This window comes from Neolamprologus brichardi, chromosome 7 (genome assembly GCF_056152115.1).
Source record: "Neolamprologus brichardi isolate AB-2024 chromosome 7, ASM5615211v1, whole genome shotgun sequence".
Classification (NCBI taxonomy): Eukaryota; Metazoa; Chordata; class Actinopteri; order Cichliformes; family Cichlidae; genus Neolamprologus; species Neolamprologus brichardi.
In genome coordinates, this window is record NC_142110.1 from 9390647 (window position 1) to 9416890 (window position 26244).

The 26244-nt window shown below is 41.1% G+C and overlaps 2 protein-coding genes across 7 annotated transcripts; one reads left to right on the forward strand and one right to left on the reverse strand.

Annotated features, from left to right (window-relative positions):
- Positions 1-1744: 1744 nt before the first annotated feature.
- Positions 1745-5101, reverse strand: LOC148101966 (uncharacterized). The gene has a single exon (XM_087843043.1). The coding sequence runs from the start codon at positions 4601-4603 to the stop codon at positions 2120-2122; it is 2484 nt and encodes an 827-aa protein (XP_087699169.1). The 5' UTR covers positions 4604-5101; the 3' UTR covers positions 1745-2119.
- A 43-nt stretch (positions 5102-5144) lies between these two features.
- On the forward strand, positions 5145-26182 carry LOC102780769 (ELKS/Rab6-interacting/CAST family member 1-like). 6 transcript variants are annotated; one of them, XM_087843042.1, is made up of 21 exons: positions 5145-5412; positions 6609-7345; positions 7470-7658; positions 10489-10780; positions 12771-12898; positions 13011-13088; positions 13178-13333; positions 13681-13848; positions 15576-15743; positions 15844-15981; positions 16091-16231; positions 16524-16664; positions 16759-16952; positions 18080-18215; positions 18333-18464; positions 18686-18742; positions 19326-19486; positions 19682-19829; positions 21634-21729; positions 23018-23203; positions 23595-26182. In XM_087843042.1, the coding sequence occupies exons 2-21, from the start codon at positions 6800-6802 to the stop codon at positions 23730-23732; spliced, it is 3393 nt and encodes a 1130-aa protein (XP_087699168.1). In that variant the 5' UTR covers positions 5145-5412; positions 6609-6799; the 3' UTR covers positions 23733-26182. The 6 variants fall into 6 exon arrangements, 4 of the variants coding, with proteins under 4 accessions (XP_087699168.1, XP_006789559.1, XP_035762994.1 ...); XR_015719239.1 differs by lacking the exons at positions 18686-18742; positions 23595-26182 and adding an exon at positions 21929-22007 and having other exon boundaries at positions 13014-13088; positions 23018-23126; XR_015719238.1 differs by lacking the exons at positions 18686-18742; positions 23595-26182 and adding an exon at positions 21929-22007 and having other exon boundaries at positions 5146-5412; positions 23018-23126.
- Positions 26183-26244: the final 62 nt, after the last annotated feature.

The window sequence follows — 26244 nt, forward strand, 5'->3', positions numbered from 1 at the left end:
CCACAAAGTATTCTGTTTTAAGGGATTTTATTCTCACTTAAATGGTTATGACCTGCAAGACGTTTCAAAACATTTTGCAAAGTAATATGAACAGTATAAGCTCTATACGTAAATGAAGTTGTAATATTCAATCTATACATTTACCATTTACATTGTCCTAAACATCTCTTTTGATAAAGAAAGAAACAGTCTGATCACTAGTCTTTTGTTGCAATAGCAGCCTATAAAGTGCTATATTTAATTTTTTAACCATAATGGGTAAGATGAATTGAAGAGTTGCAATTTTCTTTTTTATTAACGTTTCTTTATTAAAACATTTCCTGCAGGTATGCCCTGCCCCCTGCTGGTGATTACTGCCTAAACCTACCACATGTATTTGCTTTCATAAATTTCACTCGAAATGAAAATGCTCTATTTATCATCCCCCCATCATACCTTCATATCTGAATAATACTTGTTGTTAATATCAGGAGGACAGATTCTTTATCAAATGGTGGTAAACTACTTTTTCTTATTATTATTAAGTGATTGTTCATTGCATTTAAGTTCAAAATACTCCCCTCACCTCTGACTTCTGTCCTTATGTTCACCTAAAGCTTTGTATTTTTCGAGATGTCGGTAAATTTCTTGCTGTCTGCTCCACCAGATGGCGTTTTTTAAGCATAAAAAAAATAAAAACTTTTTTTTTATTGGATTAAAAAATAAAACAATGCTATTTGATATATAAGAAACTTAAATAATCAATTAGTTCTTTTTAGGGGGAAAAAGCAATGAGCTATGAACTAGCATATTTTTATGAATATCATATTTTTATGAATATCATATTTTTATTACTTCATTTATTACTTCCTAGGGCCATAAATCATTCTAGGTGGTCATAAATCACTCGGTTTGACATAAGGGGTATAGTATCACTCTCTGACAAGTAATCACCTGATGTTAGTGATGGTGTTACTCTTTCACACCTATACACCTATACATTTCACACCTGAGCCTTCAGGTGTGAAATGTATAGTTTTCAGGGTTTTTATCAGTTTTCAGCGTTATTTTGTTATTGTTTTTATCGTTTACTCGGTTTTCCTTGGTCTTTTCACGTGTTTTATGAATAAATTTTCTTTTTTTCAGTACAGAGTTTTATTTTGTTGTATTTATCCACGACACCTTAAAGGCCGGTCCATGAAAATATTTTCGGGCATAAACCGGTCCGTGGCGCAAAAAAGGTTGGGGACCGCTGCCCTAATCAACTTACCTATGTCACTATGTAGAATTCTAATACCTGGGAATACCTTAAAGCTAGCTGTGGAATGCACAGGGTTCTTAGGGAGAACAATATTGAGAGACCTGTAGCTTGCTACTGTCAACAACCTTCTACTGCGTAGCAGCATTTCTTATTTAGCTTCCTGTTTTTCTTCTTTTTTTCCACATATAGTGTACATACAGTGTAATGACTGTAAATGCTTGGTGGGATGCTCCTATGCTGGTAAGGAGATTACATTTTAGGACTTAAACCAGACTCTAAGGAATTGCTGTGTCTAATTTTGCGATGCTGCGATTAACAAACTGGGTTCTGTTTGGAGGTTGAAGAGGAACTTTCCCTCACCAGGCCGACAGCCGTCAGTGCCACAGTTTATCTCATGCAGCGCAGTGTTAATTTTAAAATGATCAAATACTTTAGACAATGTATATTCTTCAATGACAAAAAATACAAGTGTTCATTTAAGCAAATAAACAGAGCCGTAAGAGATGTTTTTCAGAAATTGTTTTCTTTATTTTTATTTGCAACTAACAATTTTTTTTAAAATTTGTAGTTTTTGTTGTGCTCTCTATTGTGAACCCCTCACCTAATTTGTTATGTTTTTTAACAAATTAAACCCCAACAATCAAATGATCCCCTGTGAGCAAGCACTAGGCACAGTGGAAAGGAAAAACTCCCTTTTAACAGGAAGAAACCTTTGACAGAACCAGGCTCAGGAAGGGGCAGCCATCTGCCATGACTGGTTGGGGGTGAGAGGCAAAAGAAAAGAAAAATGAGAGCACAAGTTAGCTAAATGTTGCTCATGTTGTCTAACATGAACAACGTATGGACTGTGGATGAAAAGCAGTCCATCATTACTAGTCTTTAAAAGGGAGGTAATCCATCAGCAAGGTAGCAATATGGCAATATGACAGAGTTAAATAGGCAATCACTGCTAAGCATTGAAAAGCCCCAGTAAGCTGCAGGTATAATAAGGCCTACTGCGGCAACACCTAAACCTATTTTAAGTAGGCGTTTGGCACCATGACGCCATGAACCACTAGTCGGAACCACGTCAGGAGATGGTTCTGAGACAGGAGAATCAAGCTCTTCAGGTTGAAGACCAAGATTCTCCTGTGTCGGGACCACATCAGGAGGTGGTTCCAAGGCAAGAAAAAAAAGCTCCTCAGGTTCAGGAGCAAAATTCTCCAGCTGCAGAGCCTCCAGAGATTCCACCTGTGACTGTTTTTCGTCCTGAGCCTGGCTCACCCTACACTGAAGAATACATATTTCTTTTTTCAGCTCAACTATCTGTTCTGTCTTGTGATCTATTTCTCTGTTCTGTTTTTCTATTATCTCTTCTTTTTTTGTTATTTTATGGTGAGCCTCTTCCACTTGGTGCTCAAGTCTCTGTTCAAGAGTCTCTAAAGTTTTCTCGAGTTTTGCATTCTCTTTCTTTTTTTCGTTTCTCTCACTTTCAATCTGAGACAACTCAGCAGCAACGCTGTTGTTATGCTCGAGGAGATATTCTTCTTTTTCCAGAAAGTCATGGTGCATCGTCTGAATGGTGTTAACCTGTTCCTGCATTTTAGCCTCCAGAGATTCCACCTGTGACTGTTTTTCGTCCTGAGCCTGTCTCACCCGACGCTGAAGAGTACCTATTTCTTTTTTCAGCTCAACTATCTGTTCTGTCTTGTGATCTATTTCTCTATTCTGTTTTTCTATTATCTCTTCTTTTTTTGTTATTTTATGGTGAGCCTCTCCCACTTGGTGCTCAAGTCTCTGTTCAAGAGTCTCTAAAGTTTTCTCGAGTTTTGCATTCTCTTTCTTTTTTTCGTTTCTCTCACTTTCAATCTGAGACAACTCAGCAGCAATGCTGTTGTTATGCTCGAGGAGATATTCTTCTTTTTCCAGAAAGTCATGGTGCATCGTCTGAATGGTGTTAACCTGTTCCTGCATTTTAGCCTCCAGAGATTCCACCTGTGACTGTTTTTCGTCCTGAGCCTGTCTCACCCGACGCTGAAGAGTACCTATTTCTTTTTTCAGCTCAACTATCTGTTCTGTCTTGTGATCTATTTCTCTATTCTGTTTTTCTATTATCTCTTCTTTTTTTGTTATTTTATGGTGAGCCTCTCCCACTTGGTGTTCAAGTCTCTCTAACGCTTCCTTGAGATCTGATTTCTCTTTCTTTTGTTCATTTCTCTCACTTTCAATCAGTGACAGCTGAGCAGCAATGCTGCTGTTGTGCTTGAGGAGATATTCTTCTTTTTCCAGAAAGTCATGGTGCATCGTCTGAACGGTGTTAACCTGTTCCTGCATTTTAGCCTCCAGAGATTCCACCTGTGACTGTTTTTCGACCTGAGCCTGTCTCACCTGACATTGGAGATTGCATATTTCTTGCACCTGCTCAGCTATCAGTTTCTGGTTTTGCACTATTTCCCTATTCTGTTTTTCTATTATCTCTTCTTTTTTTGTTGTTGTTTCAATATGAGCATTTTCCCCTTGGCACTCAAGAGTCTCTAAAGTTTTCTCGAGTTTTGCATTCTCTTTCTTTTGTTCATTTTTCTCACTTTCAATCAGTGACAGCTGAGCAGCAATGCTGCTGTTCTGCTTGAGGAGATATTCTTCTTTTTCCAGAAAGTCATGGTGCATCGTCTGAATGGTGTTAACCTGTTCCTGCATTTTAGCCTCCAGAGATTCCACCTGTGACTGTTTTTCATCCAGTGCCTGTCTCACCCTACACTGAAGAATACATATTTCTTTTTTCAGCTCAACTATCTGTTCTGTCTTGTGATCTATTTCTCTGTTCTGTTTTTCTATTATCTCTTCTTTTTTTGTTATTTTATGGTGAGCCTCTCCCACTTGTTGCTCAAGTCTCTCTTTCTCTTCCTTGAGATCTGCGTTCTCTTTCTTTTGTTCATTTCGCTCACTTTCAATTTGAGACAACTCAGCAGCAATGCTGCTGTTCTGTTCAAGCAGAGATGCTTCCTTTTCCTGAAATTCATGGCGCATCATCCGAAAGGTTCTAAGCTCTGCTTGCAAATTTTTATTCTCTGCAACAATTAGAGCTTTGATGTCATCTGACTGTTGAGTCACTTTTTCAAGCTCAACCATGCTTTCCCTAAAATGAAAATTCCTTTCATGCGCATCTGTATTATTCTGTTCACGCTCATTTTTAAAGCGATAGTAATTTTTTTTGTAATAATTCTTTTTGCGCTTTAGGGTGCTTAACTCCAACTGGAGTTCTTGTATTTTCATTTGAAGCTCCCTAGGCTCCGATATTTCTCTCTCCATCATCCCATACAGTCTTTGTGATTCCTCTCGAATCTCTCTGTCAGACTGTGAATTATTAAATGTTTCGTGTGACATTTCTTTAAACGTTTAATGCAAAGTGTCGACAAGAAAAAATGTTTGCTTAATTGTTTAAGTTTAAAAATAGTCCCTTTCTGAAAGGTGGTTTACAAAACACAACTCGCTGTTTCTGAAAATGTTCCAAGTAAAACTGTGTTTGCGAAGGTGAAGAGGGGGTATTTAAGAACTTTTGTGGCCGCGAATTTGACGTCAGCGCTCTTTGAGCCTTTGATCCTTTGTTCGATCACAGGACAGCTGTGCGTAATTCTGCGCATGCTCAGAATATACCCATTGAGATGCACGGTTTTGTTTTGTTTTGAATTTTTTTAAATACCCTGAAAACAGTCCAAACAGTGTTGCCAACTTAGCGATTTTGTCGCTATATTTAGGGAGTTTTCAAACCCCCTTTGCGTCGTTTTTTTTTCTAAAAAGCGACCAGCGACAAATCTGGCGACTTTTTCTGGTGTTATTGGAGGCTTTTTTATGACGACTTTTGACGTGAACGCGCTTGTTGCTCTTACTCTCAACAAGCAGCGGGTGCTGCCGTGGGCACCTCGCTCGTGCCAAAGCGCTAACGTAGAATCGTGACTGCGCTTTTAAAATCCAAGCGTGGCGAGGAAGGCCGCCGTGAACGCGCGCAGGAGGCTTGACGTCACTGAGGCGCCCTGGCTCTCCTGAGCCGCTGGTACTGCTGGTGAAAAGATGGGAAAATCTGATAGACATTTATCGAGGAATTAACGTAAAATGAGCGATTTTTGCAGCTGACTTATTTTTGACAGAGGATCCACTATTAGCAAGGATTTGACTTCTACCAGAGAACGACAAAGGTAGTTTGTTCGGAGGGTTTTTCTCCTCTGTGGCTATTGTGTTAGCGAGAAAAAAAGGTTCTTCTTGACCACATAAATTGGATATACTAGCCTCCATATGTAACGGCGAGCTAACGTTAAGCGTTTGTGCATTTGACGTATTTCCCTTTCTTTTGTATTTAGCAGTATCACAGCTACACATATGTAAACCAGTGAATGAATAACCGTAGCTTGAAATGAAAAACCGTTGAGCTGAGGAGAAGGAAAATGGATATGGTTTGATATGGGTGTCTCCAAAGCAGACACCGTACGGAGTCGATGGGATTGTGCAAAAAAAAAAAGGGAAAAAAGCTTTGATTCCTGTTAAACGTGTCACATTTTGACGACACTCACGATTAACTTGTCACATTAAACATCTAACCAGCTATCTGACAAACTGTTATTTCCGTTTGTATACAAATTTTCACGCTCAGACATTTTTTTCCCCCCACAATGTCCAGCATGGACAGTCCCCTCCTTCCCTCCCTTGCTAGTTTTAATCCATAGCGATAGCAAATTAGAAGAATGAATCGGAGAGCCAGCGTTTATTCTGGTGGCAAAATACACAATGGAATATAAAACTCAGAAGCTAACAAACGGGGTTAAAGCGTCATTGAAGGTACAAGTGTCATGCTTTACTGTTAGCCGGCGTGTTAACGTGACATTAGCAGTTAGCAAGGCCAAACACACTCAAGATAAATGTCTGTGGTGGACATATATACATGTATGTATGTACGTACACACACACATATATATATATATATATATATATATACACACATGTCAGAATACTTCGACACATTACACTACTACCAAAACCTTGTAACATTAGACTATATGTGCAAATTATATGGTTGTGAGCTGAAAGTACTTGTTACAAGATTAACATTTTGTTGAAAGCTAACCTAAAATCACTTCTACCTTTGGCCTCAAGTAGATTAGAGCAAAGATTTTGCTCCAAAGGACCCTTCACTAGAAGAATTTTCTTCTTAGACATGACTGTGTACAGTTGCGTAACTGTCTGTACTGCAGGAAGGTATTCAGTTAAGACAGTGAAACCTTCAGTCTGTACTGGTACTCTGTTTTCAGTTTTTCATGCATTCAGTTGTTTTATTCATGTGTTATTTTGTGTACTGTTGCTATGCAGTTAACTGGGAACAATTGTGTTTTCTTTGCAGATTGATGTCCTCATTTGTAACAGTGGATAGTTGTATCATGACCTCTGTTGTATCATGAACATTGTGCTCACCAGTTTAAGCTGGATCTCTAACACTAGTGAAATTCACAACCTCACAATCTGCGACAATATAACCAGATACTAAGGGTTGTTCTTCAGATTTGGTAGTGCCTCCCTTCTATTTAGTCAAAAATGTACGGTAGTGCTCGCTCTGTTGGCAGAGGGGATACAAACCATAGCGGAGGAAGAGATGGAAGTGGTACTGGTAATCAGGGATCTGGCCGTTCACCTCGGCTCCCCCGTTCTCCTCGGATGGGGCACCGGCGTACCAACAGCACTGGAGGCAGTGGGGGAGGTCCTGGAGGAGCAGGAGGCAAGACCCTTTCAATGGAGAACATCCAGTCCCTCAATGCTGCGTATGCCACCTCAGGACCAATGTACCTGAGTGACAATGAGGTCGCCATGGGAGGTGACCACCTTCCCAAAACTGGTGGCACAGTGACCACCATGGGGAGACAGAGGGTGACTTATGGGTCGAGAGGTAGCAGCAGTGGAGTTGTAGCAGCAAGTACTCCTAATATCTCCACCACAGTGCCTGCCAATGCTGTGCTACCAGCAGGCCTGATGGCTGGAGATGCCCTAGCTTTTGGAGATCACCACATGGCCTCCACAGTGCCCCATTCTCTAAGGCAGGCAAGGGACAATACCATACTTGACCTGCAGGCCCAACTCAAAGAGGTACTTTGCCAGTTTTTTCCCACGATTTTCTCAATTCTGAAATTTTGATGAAGAGGTTAATTTATGGCATTCACCGGTCATATGTTGGGTTGTCATGTACCTACCATTTATCCTGCGTTCTCAGGTTCTGCGGGAGAATGAGATGCTGCGGCGAGAAGTGGAAGTTAAGGAAAGCAAACTCAGCTCCTCCATGAACTCTATTAAGACCTTCTGGAGTCCAGAATTAAAAAAGGAGCGAGCTCTCAGGAAAGATGAGGCATCCAAGATCGCCGTCTGGAAGGAACAGTATCGTGTTATTCAAGATGAAGCACAGGTGAGCGTTGTTTAATGCTTAAATAGACTTTTAGCCTCTGTTTTTTTTTTTGTTTTGTTTTGGGGTTTTTTCCCTCTAATTTCATCATATGATGTCTCTCAGTCTGGATAAATTTGCCAAACTTCCAGAGCTTAACATGTTTGGGAAGGGGGGAAAAAAGCATTTCAAGCAGTGTGTCTGCTTTAGTACAAATGCTTTTCTCTTTTTGTTCTCTCTCTGCATAGGTTAGTGACAGTTTTTGAGCATCTAGTTAATCCTCTTATATGCAGCTATATGCTTGTGCATTTTAGATGAAAGAGGGTGGAAGTCTCATCTGAGGAACAGGATGAAAAATGTGCGAGGAAAAAAAAAAGAGATGAGAACATTACAAAAGGTAACAATAATAAAGGAGGGCTTTGCAAATAGTGCAATTTACAATTTACTAATACTGCGTCTATGCAGTATGTAATGATTAGTGTTTAGATGTTTAACTAAGCACTAAACATCACATACTGCATAGATGCAATTGAAGATTTTATCAAATCTCTCTTTTTAAATTTTTTGTCAACATTTTAGTGAAGCAATCACACCTTTGTGACCTACACCTGTTAAAACTGAGTATATAGCAATACACCGGACATATTTTGGCACCTTTAAATAAGAGTTCATCCAAGCAGGTATTTCTGTTTTGTGCTCTGTCTCGACTCCCTCTTTCTTAATAAATAAGTGTAGTGTCGACAAACTTTGCATAGGATGGTTCTATTGTTTAAAATCTAAAAGTGTAATTGGATAAGTGCAGATAAGGTCTTTTTAAATACTCTACGGTAGGTTGTTGGGCTCGTGCAAATTGGGTTTCGTTAATGAAGAGGCATCGTCTTTGTTTCACTGTGGTTCTTAATGGGTGGGCAGGCCTGTATAATTTGCTGTTTTCACTCCTGCTGAGTCACAGAATCACACTCTGGACTAATTCCCAGTAATGCCTGACTAGCACTGCGTAATCAGCGAGTGCTTTAATTTAAAGATGTCTGCTTTTGTATGTCTGCCTCCGCCTCTCACACTGGCACACGTGCAATGGAAAGCATGGACACGCAAACATGCACACAACAGTGTACTGACTCTTTGCATTAACTTACGCTTATTATTACATTTACTTACTATAACCTTAACCCTAACTACTACTTGCCTAGATCTTAGTCTTAGGCCTAAAGATAACTTTACGTTGGTGGTTCTTAAAGTGGGCAGGTGGAGCCATTTTAAGGAGGTGACCAGAGAGTAACTAAAAAAAGGTTGACTGAATATGATTTTAGTTTTGTCGAGAAAATAAACTGCCAGAAATTTAACCATGGATATTTTTAATTAGTTATCGCTTTTAAAAATTGTGAGGTGTAGGTGGTGTGAATGGAATGATTTTCAGCTTGCAGAAAAATGAGAGGAATGCTACTTAACTATAACTTGAAACCTGTCTTGCTTTTAAAAGCATATGATTTAAATTATTGCTACTTGCTTTTTGTCTGTAAGAGTAAGCTGCCTCCCTTCAGGTCCTCATTGGAGGGCATTTCTTTAAGTTTCACGTAAAGCTGTTTAAGCAGATGTCTAAATTTTTATGCATATGTTTAAATGGATTACTTTGAATTTGAACACAGTGTTTCCCAATTCTTACCACAGGCCAGTCTTCCCCTGCTTTGTTCTTCCTCTGTTTTGTTTGCTGTTGTAATATTAATGTTATATACTGGCATATGTTGTAGTGTTAATCTTGTGTTAAACCATCTTCATCCCCTACATTAAGTCAGATAATAATAGAATAATCACCAGTTATTTTTTGTTAATGATTCTTTGCCACATTGATTAAACGCTGCTTTTTTCTGTGAGATTTGCCAAAGATGTTTAATTATTGGATGTGGTGATGCCGGTGTCACAGAGTTAAGTTACAAAAAATGTTTGTATCACAATATCCAGTGTGGAAGATAAGCTGTAGATGATGTGTTGACTTCTTGTTATATCAATTTAGAAAGTGCATCATATAACCGCAATGTTTTTCAGACACCTAACTCTTGTCTTTTCTCAGAAGAGAGTGAGAATATGGGGGCTGAGGAAGGGAGGTGTGTGTGTGTGTGTGTGTGTCAGTTCTTGTCCGTACATGCATCTCCCCATGTGTGTGCGTCTGTTGTGTCGGGGGGGTGGATCGGTGCAGTCACAGCAGTGAGTCAGCCTTGGTCACGGGGTGGAGAGGGTGATGGAAAGGGATGGTTAGTGAGAAGAGAGGTGAGAGTATCAGAGGGAGGTAGAGAAGGAGTGTAGACTGCTGGTGGAAGGAGAAGGAGGGAATAACAAAGGAAGGAAAGGGAGGGGGCACGGGAGGTGGAGGATGGAGAGATACGAAGGGAGGCAGACACTGACTTCTCTCTTTGTTCTGTCATCTGAAAATGCTCGCAGCTGGTTCAGACCAGAGTGTAACACAGCCTTGTGTTACTGTCTCACAGCAACTCTGCCAAGAGTCTGTGGCGTCAGATGCCACAAACAATGCAATACTATACGGGGCTTATTGTGTTTCACCACTTGCATCTCTCTGGCCATGAATTGCAACAATGCTCAGAAAGCCTCCATGTTTTGGATCTATAAGTTGTGGCGCTGCTAAATTTTGAGTTATGATTAGTTTTTGTTTGGCTGGATGCAACGCAATACTCTACCAGGAGCCATTCCCAGAAAGTAGCCCGTGCATCATTCATAAAATCAATAAAATTTTCACCTCGTCTCCCTTGTCATATAAATAGCCTTGCAATAAAGGCTAGAGAGCAAAGAGTAGAACCAGTAATTGTCAGCAGTTATATGTGCGTCTCTCCTCTGTCCCTAGCATCTTCAGATGACTGTTCAGGCTCTCCAAGATGAGCTAAGGATCCAGAGGGACCTGAACCAGCTGTTCCAGCAAGATCCTGCTAGTCAAGGAAGGGACCTGGCCCTGACATCCGAACCTACAGAGGAGAACTATCGACGGCTACAGGGTGAGCATGAGAGGCAGGCCAAGGAGCTCTTCCTTCTTCGGAAGACCCTGGAGGAGATGGAGCTGAGGATTGACACACAGAAGCAGACCCTGGCAGCCAGAGATGAGTCCATCAAGAAACTACTGGAAATGCTGCAGAGCAAAGGTGGGTTTAAGCAGGGAAAATCCAAATAGTTTAATGAAGTTTACAGTTGATTGATTATTAATGACTGTTTAGCTGTTTGTTGCGTGTCTTCTGGTTCATGTATAGGGTTCACTGGGAAACAAATAAACCGTTTGAAACTCTAGGCCAACCATATTCATCCATTAACATTTTATTACTCAGTAGGTCTCAGGTTATCACTGTGTCCCAGCCTATTTTCCTCAGCTCCTTTAATGCTCACACAGCTGTAGGTCAATTGTGGCATTCACTGCTCCATTTTCTAGACATGATTTCTCCTTTAAACTCAAGCAGGAGCTTAAAGACACTCCAAGCCTGTGCACAGGTGTTTTTAAAAAGTAATTGCATGCCATCTTCCCTAGGGTGTAAATACAAAGGACATGAAATCTGAAGAGCCCAAAGGTACATGAAATTAAAAGAAACCTAAAACTCCTTCCAGAAAAAGCTTAAACCCTTTGAACCCTCAGCAGTTTTGGGGCTTTCTTTTAAACTCCTGTCACATATGTACTCACTCTGGGCTCATTTTAACAGGGCAATCATAACTAGATTTTTTTTGCACAATATAAACACTCAGGCCAGTCCCCAGAACGGTTGGTGTCCTATAACAGGTGCGGTGAAACACTCAGACTGTATGTAAAAGATGGATGTCACCTCCATAATGTCACCTGTTGCTTAACAAAGTTACAAAGTTCTGTTGGGAAGTCTTCGAACTGACCGTCATCTTGTTTTTAAACTGGACATGAGTGAGGCGGTGAATCTGAAGATGACTGTATGATCACAGGTTAGCAACTTATCAGTCTCAAGGCTAAATCATATCCTGCTTTATCCTCCCTTTTGAGTCTAATAGATGACAGTAATTACAAGGGAAATATTTAAGGGGGAATTTGCTTGGAGGGATAGAATAGATAGGCAGGTTTAAGGCACTTCTACCTTTGGTGCTTGTTTTTAGAGCCAGAAACTACACTATATTGCCAAAAACATTCACTCGTCTGCTTTCAAACACATACGATCTTATTCATACGATATGATGTCAGCACACCCTTTGCAGCTATGACAGCTTCAACTCTTCTGGGAATACTTTCCAGAAGGTTTAGGAGTGTGATTATGGGAATTTTTGACCGTTCTTCCAGAAGCACATTTGTGAGGTCAAACACTGAGGTCTCCGCTCTGATTTATCCCAAAGGTGTTCTCTCGTGTTTAGGTCAGGACTCTGAAGGCCAGTCAAGTTCTTCCACACCAAACTCGCTCATCTGTGTCTTTTTGCACCTTGGTTTGTGTACTGCTGTGGAATCATGCTGCAACAGAGCCCATCTCCTAAAATATAGCCCCACGCCATAATACCACCTCCACCAAACTTTACACTTGGCACAATGCAGTCAGACAAGTACCGTTCCCCTGGCATCCACAAACCCAGACCATCAGATTGCCAGACGGAGAAGCGTGATTCATCACTTCAGAGAACACATCTCCACTGCCCTAGAGTCCAATGGCGGCGTGCGTTATAGCACTGCATTTGGTGATATAAGGCTTAGATGCAGCTGCTTGGCCATGACAACCCATTCCATGAAGCTCGAGCTAACCTGAATGCCGCATGAAGTTTGGAGGTTTGTAGTGACTGACTCTGCAGAAAGTTGGTGACCTCTGCACACTACTTCCCTCAGCATTCGCAGACCCTGCTATGTTTTTTTTTTTTTTTTAGGATGGCAGGTTTTTAAGGCTTCAGGGGTTCAGTTAGTTAAATTACACTGCCCATTAGGTTCAATGTTGTGTGCTTTGTTTGTTTGGTTTTTCTTTTATAGTAGATGTGCAGAGTCTATCCTCAGATATCCTTACCTGCTAAACAATTGTGTGCTTTTGTTTCTTTGTTTGTCTCTGAGAGTTAAACACACAGTTGGCTGTTGTAAACATCTAGACTTCATAATAGTCTTTTTACATACATCACAATTGTAACAAGTTGTTATCTTTGCTGTGTTAGGACCATCTGCCAAGGCATCAGAGGAGGACCAGGAGAGGACAAGGAGACTGGCTGATGCAGAAATGCACAGGCATCACCTTGAGAGTTTGCTGGACCAGAGAGACAGGGAGATCACTGCTCTGAGAGAGGTAATCTCCAGTTTATTAATTTTGGCATGCATTACTTTTAAGGCTTTCCATCATATTTGGTTTGATTGGTAAGATATCGATATTCATCAACCGTGTTTTACATCTGACACAGCAGGAGCTGCACCGTCGGTACGAAGGAACTCCAGAGTCCACCAAAACTAAGGCCCTACAAACTGTCATTGACATGAAGGTGAACATTTAGATGGATAAATGTGTGTGTGTTTATAGTGTATTGGTGACAACATGTTATTGGTGATAACCTTTTTCCATCAACTCCAGGATGCAAAAATCAACTCAATGGAGCGGAGCCTCAGGGACATGGAGGAGGAGCTGCTAATGCTGAAATCGAATGGACTTCTGAGCTGTGAAGAGCGTCAAGAAGAGATGAAGCAGATGGAGGTTTACCGCAGTCACACAAAGTTCATGAAGAACAAGGTCAGAGACTGTGTGATAATTCTTATGTTTTTTTTGTGTTCACACATAAAACTCTAGAAACCACCTTTTTCTCACGGTAGCTGTAGCTCGGGAGGTAGAGCTACTGATCAGAAGGTTGGTGGTTTGATCTGCATGCCAAGTATCCTTGGTCAAGAGACTAATCCCAACTTGAATGTCTGTGATTGGTAGATAGAAAATCATTGTGTGAATGGGTGAGTGAGCCACGTTGTATACAGTGCTTTGAGTGCTCCGCCAGTAGAAAGGCGCTATATAAGAATCAATTTACCATTTTACAATTTGTCCAACCCTTCCTCTTTCTTTCTGCACTCGGGCTAATCTTTTTTCAGATGGAGCAGGTGAAGCAGGACCTCTCCAGGAAGGACACCGAGCTGCTCGGTTTGCAGACAAAACTGGAGACGCTTACCAACCAGTTCTCAGACAGCAAGCAACACATTGAAGTCCTCAAGGAATCCCTCACTGCCAAAGAGCAGCGGGCTGCCATCTTACAGACGGAGGTAGAGTATCCATACTTTCTCACCCACTGTATTGGTATAGACCAGGGGTCGGCAACCTGCGGCTCCGGAGCTGTATGCGGCTCTTTAGTCCTTATATTGAGGCTCTGCATGGTTTGGAAAAATAAATTCTAAGTATTTAACTGAAGTGTATTTTATTTGTATTAGTTCTTTTTTAAAACTTGTAGTTCTAAATCGGAAGATTATTCTGATCTTGAAATATAAAAATAAAGTTATATTTTATTATTTTTTGTCGCTCAAAATAAGCGCCACACTAGTGGAAGCCGGTATACCCACCGAAACGACGTGCATTTACCGAGACCTTCAGCCCCACGTAGGCCAAGTATGGAGAAATGTAAGAAAAGAAAAATATCTGAAGAAAATACAACATTTAATGATGCCTGGGCAGATTCATTTGTATTTACTTCTGACGAGAGTGGCCTAACAGTATGCCTAATTTGTGGAGTGTCGATCTTCGGATCCACATAAGTATGTGAACAGCTATTCTCCACCATGAACTATGTTAAAAACAAACACCGCTCACGCCTCACAGATAACAGCTTACAGTCCTGCGTAAAGATGAAAGTGACTTTGTACAGCCCCGATCGTACAGCAGACGCTGTGTGCAGAGGTTCAGGAGCAGAAGTCCGATTGTAAACATATCACGGCAGACCCAACGATGTTTACATGAACATGCTCTTCAGCATCTCTTTATTGACCACTTCTCACACACGCAGCCGGCTGTAGCTTTGCAGCTCACAGCCCGACACATACAAACAACCGCAGAGAGAACAAGCCGGTGAGGCGTGATTGCGGATGCCACTCAGGTACGTCTGCCTCTCCCGCAGCGGCACTGCGGGCCACGCCCCGCAAAACACATTAACCAGGTAAAATAAATATTATGCAGATACTTTGAAAATATTTATTTTTAATTTTTTAGGAGCATGGTGCTTTTTTCCAATTATTTTTTAAATTCTGGTCAAGGCTCCGCTACACTTTGATAGCCCAGAAGGTGATATAAGGATGACGGCTCACTGTTTTTGTTTGCTACATGGATAATTTGAGTTCAGCTTTTTAATTCATTTAAAAGAGACCTTCAACTGGTTGACTTTCTTTGTTGTTATTATTTTTTAAGGGTTGAAAATGTGTTCATTACATAAATAACATTTAATTTTCTCCGTAGCACTTCATGGATTTCATAAGCAACACACTATAGTTGTTCATACAAACATAAAGGTAAAAAACCAATATACACAGTGTTATCTTCAATTTAGATGTCAAAAAGTATTTGCGGCTCTCAGTGTTTTCTTTTCCGTAGAAACCGGGTCCAAATGGCTCTTTGGGTGTTAAAGGTTGCTGACCCCTGGTATAGACTGTAGAGGCCTTTACACACCAGACTCATAACCATTCACACCAATTGCATAATTTAACTGGGTGACTGTGCAGCTTCTTTTTTTTTTTTTTCTTTCCTGAACCAAGCTTGATTTTTTATTTTTTTTTTAATCTGGATAAACAGGCGCACCTCGTATCTCAAAACATTGATAGGTACTGAATAAACAATGACATGGAAATAGTAAAATAATAGTATTTTTATCTCAGAAACACAACACCGCTCTGAAATCTTCCTCAGAAGTTTAAATCTTTGCTTTTGTCCACACTCATTTTTAACTTGTAGCAGGACACGTCTGTAGTTCATGTCCGTAAACTGCTAACCCATCTTGTCTATCTAGGTGGATGCCTTGCGCCTGCGTTTGGAAGAGAAGGAAGCAACTTTGAATAAAAAGAGCAAGCAGATACAAGAAATGTCAGAGGAGAAGGGAACCCTCAATGGGGAAATCCACGACCTTAAGGATATGCTGGAGGTTAAGGAGCGCAAGATCAATGTGCTTCAGAAGAAGGTGACTTTAACAGAGAATAGTGCAATCTTGTTTTTGAAATGGCAATATGTGTCCAACGCAAGATCAATTTTATTGATGGTTACTTGTGTTTTCACTGCAGATCGAGAACCTGCAGGAACAGCTGAGGGACAAGGAGAAGCAGATGAGCAGCCTGAAGGAGAGAGTAAAGTCTTTGCAGGCTGACACTTCCAATACTGACACTGCTCTCACAACACTGGAGGAATCTCTTGCAGAAAAGGTGGATTAATTTCTGCAGACTTGTATTAGTCCATCTGTATTAATAAACAAATGTTGGTTGATAATCTGTATAAGAATCTTGCTTGATTCTTTCCTCCACCTCTTTATAGGAGCGGATCATCGAGCGTCTAAAAGAGCAGAGAGATAGAGACGACCGGGAGAAGACGGAGGAGCTTGAATGTACCAAAAAGGAGCTGAAAGAGTTCAAGGAAAGGCTGAGCTTACTGCAGGGAGACCTGTCAGACAGAGAGGTGAGAAACGTATGCAAAAAACACACAGGCAAACTTTTGTTTACTGTGATTCTATTAATATAGTAAAACAGTGCTGTCAGACACGGGCATCAGTTTTTTGTTGTTTTTTCCCCCCCCTGTTAGTCCTAACTTTGCACTGAGTCATGGATGCCTGCATTGGTGTTAATGTATTCTCAGTCTGATGCTCTGTTAGTCAAAGCTGGAATGGATTCACCTTTACGTGTGTGTGTGTGTGTGTGTGTGTGTGTGTGTGTGTGTGTGTGTGTGTGTGTGTGTGTGTGTACGCACACAGACCTCTCTGTTGGACCTAAAGGAGCACGCATCCTCCCTGGCCTCCTCAGGGCTGAAGAAAGACTCCAGACTCAAGAGTTTTGAGATTGCCTTGGAACAGAAGAAGGAAGAGTGCCTCAAACTGGAGAATCAACTTAAGAGAGTGAGAAATACATTAAATACAAATACATTAAATAAAGCTTCAGGCACCTCACGTGGCCTGAGATGTCTAAACTACAGCCTTTGTTCTCCATCAGGCTCAGAATGCAGCATTGGAAGCTCAAGCCAACACCGAGCTGGCTGAGCGCATTAGGAACCTCGAACAGGAAGTGGCCCGCCACAGAGAGGATTCTGGGAAAGCTCAAGCTGAAGTGGACCGCCTCCTGGAGATACTCAGAGAAATGGAGAACGAGAAAAATGACAAAGACAAAAAGATTAATGAGCTGGAGAGGTGGGTTTGTGGATCTTGTCAGTGTGCATTTGTATATGTGGTGGATATTCAAGGGTGGATGCACCATATAAATGTGTATAACAAGTATTTAATGAGGTATAATGTAGGTCCACAATTTGTCTCCGGGACTTCTGACCTTTGTTCGTCACATGCGATGTAAACATCTGACGTGGTATCGCTGTAGAGACTGTTGTGGCTGGCACATTAAAAGCAGTCTAAATTGGCTTTCTGCCATTTGACATCCTGGCAGGAGTGCTTTGAAAGCTGGTGTTTGAGGTTTTGTGAGGTGGTTTGTTTCAGTGTTGACATGCTTAGCAACAGGCAACTTCTTTTCATGTTCCTGCAATTGTTTTATTATTATTTTGTGTAACATGACCTTGTTAGATCCAGAAAAGATGCTGCATAATCCGTGAGCTGATATTTTATGAGTGCCACCCCTTCTGTCTTATTCTCCATGTTTGCTTATTCTCTTAGTCTGAGTCTGCTTTTCTCTTTACTGCTTTCTTGTCTTTTCATTGGAAATGTCCCACCCCGCCAGTTTGGCCTCAAGGTTAGTGACAATGCTTTTCTCTCCTCCTCACCTTGACACATTTTTCTCTCTCTCTTCCTAAATTTCCTGTGGAGCGGCAAGCAGTTGTCTTTTTCTTACTTCTGCTCAGGCTCATTTTTCCTTTTTTGCTTTTGGTTTGTTTGTTTTTTCACTCAAAGTCAAAATGATGCCTGAAATCTCACCCAAGCAAGTCTGTAAGATTGTGAATGTTTGTTTAAAATGGCAAATTATACCTCTTTATGTCCATATTTGAATCAACTACATTTACTTGGTGTACAACAATTAATGACCTAGAAATTGTAATGTGGGAATGTCTGAGTCATCAAGCACATACCTAATATACAATATTTGTTTTTGGTCCCATGACTTTATTTGCATGAGTTCCTTTATTTAGTTATGGATAAGCCATCTAAGTAAGCTCAGTGTGGTAAAATACAGCGCTATATCTTGAAAATGCTTGCTGTTCACTTGTGTGTAAGACACATTTTCACTGTTCTAGAGGAAGTGGAGCCCAAAATGAGGTCTGATTTGTCCTCTTGCTCCAAATAGAATATCTAATGTAACTGACTTCCTGTAGGCAAATGAAGGATCAGTCGAAGAAGGTGGCATCACTGAAGCACAAAGAGCAGGTGGAGAAGAGCAGGAATGCTCGACTTATGGAGGAAGCCAGGAAGAGGGAAGACAACATGTCTGAGAACTCCCAGCAGGTGAAGGTGAGGCTTGCCTGTGGATGATCTGCACTGTGCAAATTCTGTAGGAATGCTACTGCCTTTCTCAGTCAGGGTACAACTGGGCGAATCTGACATCTCCTTCCTTCTTCTACTGTGAAGGACACTTTACGGCAAAAGACAGAGCGCATAGAGGAGCTGGAGGAGGCCTTGAGAGAGAGCGTTCAAATCACTGCTGAGCGAGAGATGGTGCTCGCACAGGAGGAGGCTGCCAGGTCACTTCAGGAGAAACAGGTACACAAACACACAGATATCGCAAAGCAATATTTATGAGCCAGCACCGCACGGTTAAAAGAAACTGCAGTTCTTCCTCTGTCGCCTTTTTCTGCTGCCACTGTGCTGTCGCTCATTCTTTCTCTCCCTCTCTGCCTGTCCCTCCTCTTGCTTCCTCTTCTTTCATCTCTGCTTGTCGTTTTCTCTTGTTTTTTTTTTCTCCGCTACACACCGCCTCTCAGAAGCACTCACTCAAAGCAATGCATGAGTCCAACCTCGCCAACTTTAAGTGGTCTAAGGTATGAGCCCAGTATGTGTCAGTGAGCAGCGACTCTTACAGGGGGTGGACACAATAAAAGCAACACCTCTACAGTTCATGCAGTCTCATGCAACAACCCTGCACAGGATACATGTGTCAAGTTTTAGTAATTGTTGGAGGGACTGCATGTGTGTGAAACGTGTTGGTGTTGTTTCCAGCCCATGTAATTTATGCGCCTTTGTTTACCTGCTGTTTGCTTTTAAAACGATGCTCATTAAAGTTTTCACTTTAATGAAATCCAAAGCCAAGTACATTTTTACTTCGAGCATGAATTATTCATTAATTCCCCTGTTCAGTCTGTTGTGATTAAGTAAATGTTTAATAAGGAATAACTGTAGTGCCTGTTTAAATTAAATAACAGGTAAATGAAATCCAGTCTTGATCCCTAGTCCTTCCCATCAGACCACGTGAATTCTGTTGCCCCTCCCTCTTATAAGAGATGGACAAATCATCCAGAGTGTCTTTTCTGAAAAAAAAAAGCCCCATCCTTTTCCCTGGTGGATTTCAGGTAATCCACTCCAATCATCATTGAGCTGTTTGTGTGTGTGTGTCGGTGTTCCCAGATGGAGGAGCTGCTGGGGGCCATGGAGAAGGTGAAGCAGGAGCTTGAGTCCATGAGGGCTAAGTTGGCCTCCACTCAGCAGTCTCTGTGTGAGAAAGAGGCTCACCTCACAACCCTGAGAGCCGAGCGTAGGAAACACCTGGAGGAGGTGCTGGAGATGAAGTAAGAGACACACACACACGCACAGTGGGATTGCATAGACTCTGGATTATTGATCACCGCCTTAATCTTGTAAAATGTCATCCAATTCTGGCTTTTCCCAGATGGCAGGCTAATGTTGTGCAATGAATAATAAATGATAATCGAGCTATTTACTTTTGTGGGTAAATGCCACATTGTTACATCTCCACCTAACAGGCAGGAGGCGCTGTTGGCGGCTATTAGCGAGAAAGACGCTAACATTGCACTACTGGAGTTGTCATCCTCTAAGAAGAAGAAGACCCAGGACGAAGTGGCTCAGCTGAAGCGGGAGAAAGACAGACTGGTGCAGCAGCTCAAGCAGCAGGTGAAGAGGGGGCTGATGGTGTTCACAGAGAGAGGGTGATGGAGTGAAAGATGTAACGCTGGTACCACAAGTTTTTCCAGGTTTACAGCTGCTATATGCAGGAAAATAAATCCTCACAGGACTGATGGGGGAATAATTTTGATCTTTTCTTTAAATAAAAAGTAAAAGCTCTATGAAAATGATGGATTAGAAGTAAAACTGTCTATGTCTAGAATGTGCTGCAGCTGTGTTTTTAAGCACAAAGAAACAGGTGTTACCATGTATTGTTAGTTAAAGTGAATGGCTCTACCTTTCTTTCACTACTACTACTACTGGAACACAGTCAACTCATACTTAGCTCTGACTTTCACACTAAAAGCACTGTGGCATTAATAATTACTGAGCAGATGTGCACGTTAGAGCTCATCTTAGTTCAATCTGTTAAGTAGTCTTTAAAATCACATGCTTGGGATGCCAGTGCCAGATGACCATATGCCAAATGGCTGAAATGCAGCAGCTCGGGTTAGAGTTGAGAAAGACGTGTGGCAAAGAATTCTGTCTCCCCACATTCCTGTCTAATCTTCACTGTGCTTGCATATGCTTGTAGTGTTTCTACCTGTGAGGAGCAGATATCTTTAAAACTTTTACTTTTAATTTGGCAAAAACTGAAATAACTACAGGTTAAACTGAACACACGCTGTCAACCAAACTGGTTTCTTTTTATATGCCAGTCTGAAAATGCCTGTTGGAGCCTGTCCATGTTGAACTTGCCTGTTTTATCAAACCCTGCATATTAGAGGTGGGAATCACCATACATCCCACGATACGATATTATCACAATACTTAACGCACGATACGATATTATTGCAATTTTTAAAAATATTTTGCGATATTCAGATTCTGTACATAAAGGTAAACTTTATCAATATTCATTTTATCTAATATCAAAGTCTCACACTCAGTCTTTCTCTCATTTCAGTCAGTTTTATTGTTGACAAACTTGAACGGTTTGTATTACAGTCTAGTCCAACTTAATTGAATGCAACCATCTGGTACAATTATAGCTATTCTGAACTATGCAATTTATGAAAACTATGCAGCCCCTTCAGCAACTGAAGAATTTGAAAGTAAATTAAAACAAAATATAATTTTACATTAAATAAAAAAGTTTTAAACTTAATTAAAATAAAACATGTCTTAAATTAAAATAAGTAAACTGTCATGTTTATTGCTGCCATAAAAAAGTTAAACACATTTGGACAGTGAAGGAATGTCAGGATTCTTGCTCAGAAAAAGGAGCTGATCAACATGCTCTGAAGTCACATTTTGTAACAAAATATCGATTTCTGCTGTCCCTGTATCGATACATTATTAGCAAACAAAATATCGCGATACTACACAGTATCGATTTTTTCCCCCACCCCTACTGCATAGCATGAGTTGATGTCGCATCTCCATTATCTGAATCTTTGGAATTTCTTGGGACAAATCTGAGATGATCTAGGGAGAGGAATTCAATGAGTGTGAATAGCAAGAGAAACTGTGTCGTCTTAGATGGTAAATCAGACTCATTTGCTCTTACTTCCTGTTGCACCTTCTGTTTCCACATGCATCTGTGCGTGTCTACAGTAACACGCAAATGACGTCTGTGCACGGTGGTGAAAACTGAGCCAGGCAGTGTTCATTAAATGAAGTAAGATTAGATTTCTCCTGTTAACAATTGGTTTCAGGCTGTACTCCCAAGATTTCAGCAGTTAGCTATAAAACCTTGGCCATAATCACGATTTCCTCTTCATCTTAGTTGGATGTTTTTAACAATTTGCAGACCCAGAACAGGATGAAGCTGATGGCCGACAACTACGAGGATGACCATCTGAAGACTGCACCTGACCAAACGAATCACAAACCCTCTCCAGATCAGGTAGTTTTCTTAACCGCCATAAACCGCTTTGCTAAATTTTTCTTCAGTCGATTTGTGGCCACGTCTGTAAGTAAGGTTGAACTCACGGCTTGCTCTCTAAAACTCGGACATGGAAGTTTTCTGCTGCTACTTGTCTGTTTTGCACACTAACCAGATGTTCCTTCCTAATGCTGCAATTGGCTTACCTTGTGGCTAACAGGATGACGAGGAGGGTATCTGGGCGTAGCCAACCTTTTGCCCACCCCCTCCCCTCTCTCTCAGCCATTTTGTTCAGAAGGGTGAGCTTGTATGAAAAGCCGTTGCTCCATTGGCATGTTTGCTTGTCTTCCATTTCTCTGTGGGGTGCTTTTGATGCACATCTCTCCTCACAAACTCATCCTGTGCTTCAGCATTCATATACTGCTTTTTTTTTATGGGTGGGGAATTCAGTGTGTGTGTGTGTGTGTGTGTGCCCAGAGTGTCATCACTTCAAATGAAAGCAGCTTAGCTTTGCATGTCACTGCTCTGATGCTAATGATTGGCTTCTGACGTTTGGCTCAGACAAACAGGTGTTGGATAATGGCTTTAAACTTGATCTAATCAGTGGTTTAGTTAGTTGCTTTGTAGGACACTTTGTTTAGCTGCACAAATCTGTACTCTGTCAGAGTGGCTTTCTTTTTCTTTCTTTTTTTAAATGCCAAAGACAAACCAAAAAAAAACAATGCCCAGACTCTTATGGCACAGCCAAGCTTCTCTCAGAAGGGATGTTTTGTTTCTAAGTGCCTCTCTTGGCTCACTGGGCACCATTTACTCAGGCTTTAATGACACTGTCTGCTGACCGTTTTTCTCCTTTGTTAGTGGTTAGTTTGCTCTACTTATTTGTCATGACTAGCTGTTATAAATCAAACATGTAGAAATTGCTCAGATGTACTGGGCTCTGCTATAATGTGCTATCATTATTATTTATATTATGTACAGTGCTTTGCTACTCTAACCAATCGTCATGAAATCGCGGGGCAGATCAGGACTCGGCTCGCTGCACCTCAGCATGGCTTGAAACACTATTTGGGAATAACTTTTCTAGCTTTAGGGGTTTAGCAGGAATTTTGGCTGTCATATGAGCTGGTGATGGGCATGCATGTCAAGGCTTATGCTTTCTTTGTTTTTAAACACAAGTGGTGTCTCGTGCTTGGTTCCTTTCATTCTCTTCAACCGTTTAAACCGGGGTAAATTTTATCGTTTAATTTTTTTTTTTCGTGCCATTTCCTTCGAATCGCCTTTCTCACTTCTTCTTCCTCGCATCTTGCAGATGATACCCCCTCTTCTAGCCCTGTCCCAGAACCGCAGTAAGCTCAAACTTTACATCGCCCACCTGACAGACCTCTGCCACGATCGAGACCCCAGCATCCTCAGCCAGCTCACACCGCCCGCTCACTACCACCACAGCGACCCTGAAGACTGGGAGGAGGACCTCCAGAAAATGAGCGCCGAACAGGTAATGAAGAAACTCTAAGTCATTGTGACATTCATCTCTGAGCAGCTTCTTTGATACATATTAAGCTTTATTTTGGGGGAGCATTAAAAATATGCTTTTGGAGAGATTTTATTGGTGGCGAGGCATTTCAAAGAGGAAATCAGGGAATCGGTTCAAGAGACAAACAAACACAATTCCAGTGCAGTAACATGACTTAACATGAAGGAAATGGAAAAGGTGCAGCAGGGAAAACTGATCACAGACAAAAGAGGAATGGAGTAGATGCAGCTCTGTGTTGTTTAAGAACCCTCTTTTAACCTCAGATATACTTAAACATACACCTTTTTGTGAATTGTGCTGATGGCTGTGTAGAAATGCTATTAAAAAGCTATTCCTGCCCTTTCTCCTGCAGTTGGAGCGGGAGCTGGAGGTGTGTGAGAAGGAGAGCGGAGAGCTGCAGGAATATGCCAACTCTGTTCTCCAGCAGATTGCAGATTACTGCCCTGATATCCTGGAGCAGGTCGTCAACGCCCTCGAAGAGTCGTGCTGAAAACTCTGACCTCAGACACAACCCGCCTGAGTCCAGGTCTCCCTACCTCTACCCCCCAAAAAAGTGAAAGGTTCCTGGAGAGAAGAGAAAGTAGGGGGCATTATCACATCTTGCTGGACTCCTCTTCTTCGTGTCCCTCATTCTACCCTGCAACAAACTGTCAGGTCCTCTGGGTGCTTTCCTGTCCCACATGTTAATCTGTCAGGCTGGCAAAATTAAATTAGGGATGTTCGTGCTGTTAAATATGGCACTTGACACATGTAACGACAGCCGCCGATAGATTTTACGTGCACACCTCATCACTGTCAGGCAGACAATAGCACACTATCGGTTGTTGCAAAATAAGTAGCATATGCAAACACCCCTAATTTGATTTTTGCTTTTTAAAGGAAACTAAAAACTGAACACGGGTGAATTTGGAGGGGAAAAAGAAGCAGACTTGCACATAGTTACGCACAACGGAGAATACTGCCAACCTTTTTCTCCTTAGATAGCTTTATTGATAACAGAAGCACTTGCCTTGATCTCAGACTTTAACCCCTTGGATTTCTCTCACAGAACTTTCAAGTTGAAGTAGTAAGTTTATTTGTTGCTCTGGACAGGAAAGCACTTTTTTGGTCTTGGAGAACTGGGGAGCTGCTACATCTCGAGGGAGCGGAGAGGAGCTGGGCCCAGTGGGTAAACCATGGATCTGTGTAATAGTTTGGTCCTTGAATAGTAACACTGAATGCAACGTTAATATTCTCGAAAGCCTTGGGTCTGTCCACGTAGCTTGGATTAGGATGTAGGTGTGTTACTGTCATCGTCTGTGGCTGGGTCATTAGAGGGGGGTTCAAGGCCTGACCTTTGACATAAACCAAAGGTCAGATTTTAGTTAGTATGTTCTCAACAGATGAGAGAGGATTTAAAAAAAAAAAGCTTTTTTTATTATTGGTGACGATTATTAAGTTTTAGATGGTTTTGCACACTTGTCCACTTGTTTATGGGGTATGCAATGTTTGTTTTGCGAACGTTTTAGTGGCCTTGGAGCATGCACAGAGATAAGTACTGGACCTAACGCAGGGATATTTATTCCTCTGTAATACTGGTGCTAAGGCATGATGTGAGAAATTACGATCTGAACATTCAGTCTTCATCCAAAGTTCCTTTAGATGGTACTCAAAGCCCACCTGATCCTAAGTTTGTCGACTGAATCGCTGACAAAAACGAGCGATGCCTCTGCTGTTGTGTTTTTTGAACTCTTCAGGGCTGTGGTTTTTAATTACTAAGTGCATCTACATTTCCAGAAAGGTCACTTTTCAGCAGATTTTGACTTTTTAGATAAGTTTGTAAATAATGTGATATTTAACATGTGCAGTGACTGAATAAAGGTAACTAGGTGGAAGGTGTCGTGCATTCTCTTAAAAAATATATATATATATATATTGGAAAAGTTAAAGCAGTGCAGTTGTCATTGTGTCTTATTTTGTCTGCAGGACAAAATGTGCGTGCGTATGCGTGTGTGTGCGCGCGTGTGAGACAGTACTGCCACAATTTGCGGAAAGTCGCGTTCAATAGAGATATATAAATATAACACATATATAAATATATAAAATGTTTACTGTATCGATATGCATTGAATGTTTGCACAGAATCTTGAAGGGCAAGCTGCTCTGAACAACATGACTGTCGAGTTAACGTCCTCAGCAGAAATGGAGGAAAGAAGTGTCAAAAACAAAAAAACTTGTGTCAAAATAATGTGTGAACTACAAATGTTTCAAACCGTGACTGTGTGATGGGAGAGTACTTTTCTTACTTTTATTTCTAATCGTTCACCAGAGGGTGATGTAAATGTATTATCTGAGATTCCAGTGTTGTCTTTTCTTATGTCAATGGTTTTGGCTGTTTGATGTCAAAGGCAGACCGAGCCTGACGGATAAAAATACGCCTGGCTCTTCTGCTGTCATAAGAGAAACACAATGTTACACAACAGTGTGAAACTGCGCCAGTATACGTCTGAAAATGGGTGGAGATTTTTTTTTAAACTTTCTATGTATGTTGTAAATTTACTGGTATATTTGAGAGGGAGGGTGTACTTCAAAAAAACAAAAACACCCCCCTGTGGTGGAAGATGTTATTTGGATGCTTGTTTTTTTGCTCAGTAAATTCTCCTTAATATCTGTAACCTGTCATCACTACAGCAAAAGCATTTTTCAGAATCCCCCCCTTGCTTTGGCCTGTGTGTCCCTGCCCTTGCCTTAATGATTTCTTTTTCTCAACTCCTGTTTGTGGAACACAGAGATGCTTAAGGGGCTTCTGTCAAAGTTCATGGTGTTTGTTTTTATTTTGCATTTGTATAACAAATGTACTGCCTTCTGTTTATTCATGTCAAGAATCAAACTGTGTAAAAAGAAAGCAACATGTTAGTGAGTTATTTGGATTTTGTATGTATGTAAATAAATAAATTATAAGCCTTGTTTTCTTGTTATGAGGGCATTTTTTTCTTTTTTCCCCTTTTAATTTTAAATTCCTA

Excerpts from the sequence above, each read along its gene's own strand:
- LOC148101966 (XM_087843043.1), bottom strand. The coding sequence starts at position 4,603 with ATGTCACACGAAACATTTAATAATTCACAGTCTGACAGAGAGATTCGA.
- LOC102780769 (XM_087843042.1), top strand. The coding sequence starts at position 6,800 with ATGTACGGTAGTGCTCGCTCTGTTGGCAGAGGGGATACAAACCATAGC. Across the intron at positions 13,849-15,575 it reads CTGCCATCTTACAGACGGAG|GTGGATGCCTTGCGCCTGCG; the intron begins GTAGAGTATCCA and ends TTGTCTATCTAG. Across the intron at positions 19,830-21,633 it reads TGCAGCAGCTCAAGCAGCAG|ACCCAGAACAGGATGAAGCT; the intron begins GTGAAGAGGGGG and ends AACAATTTGCAG.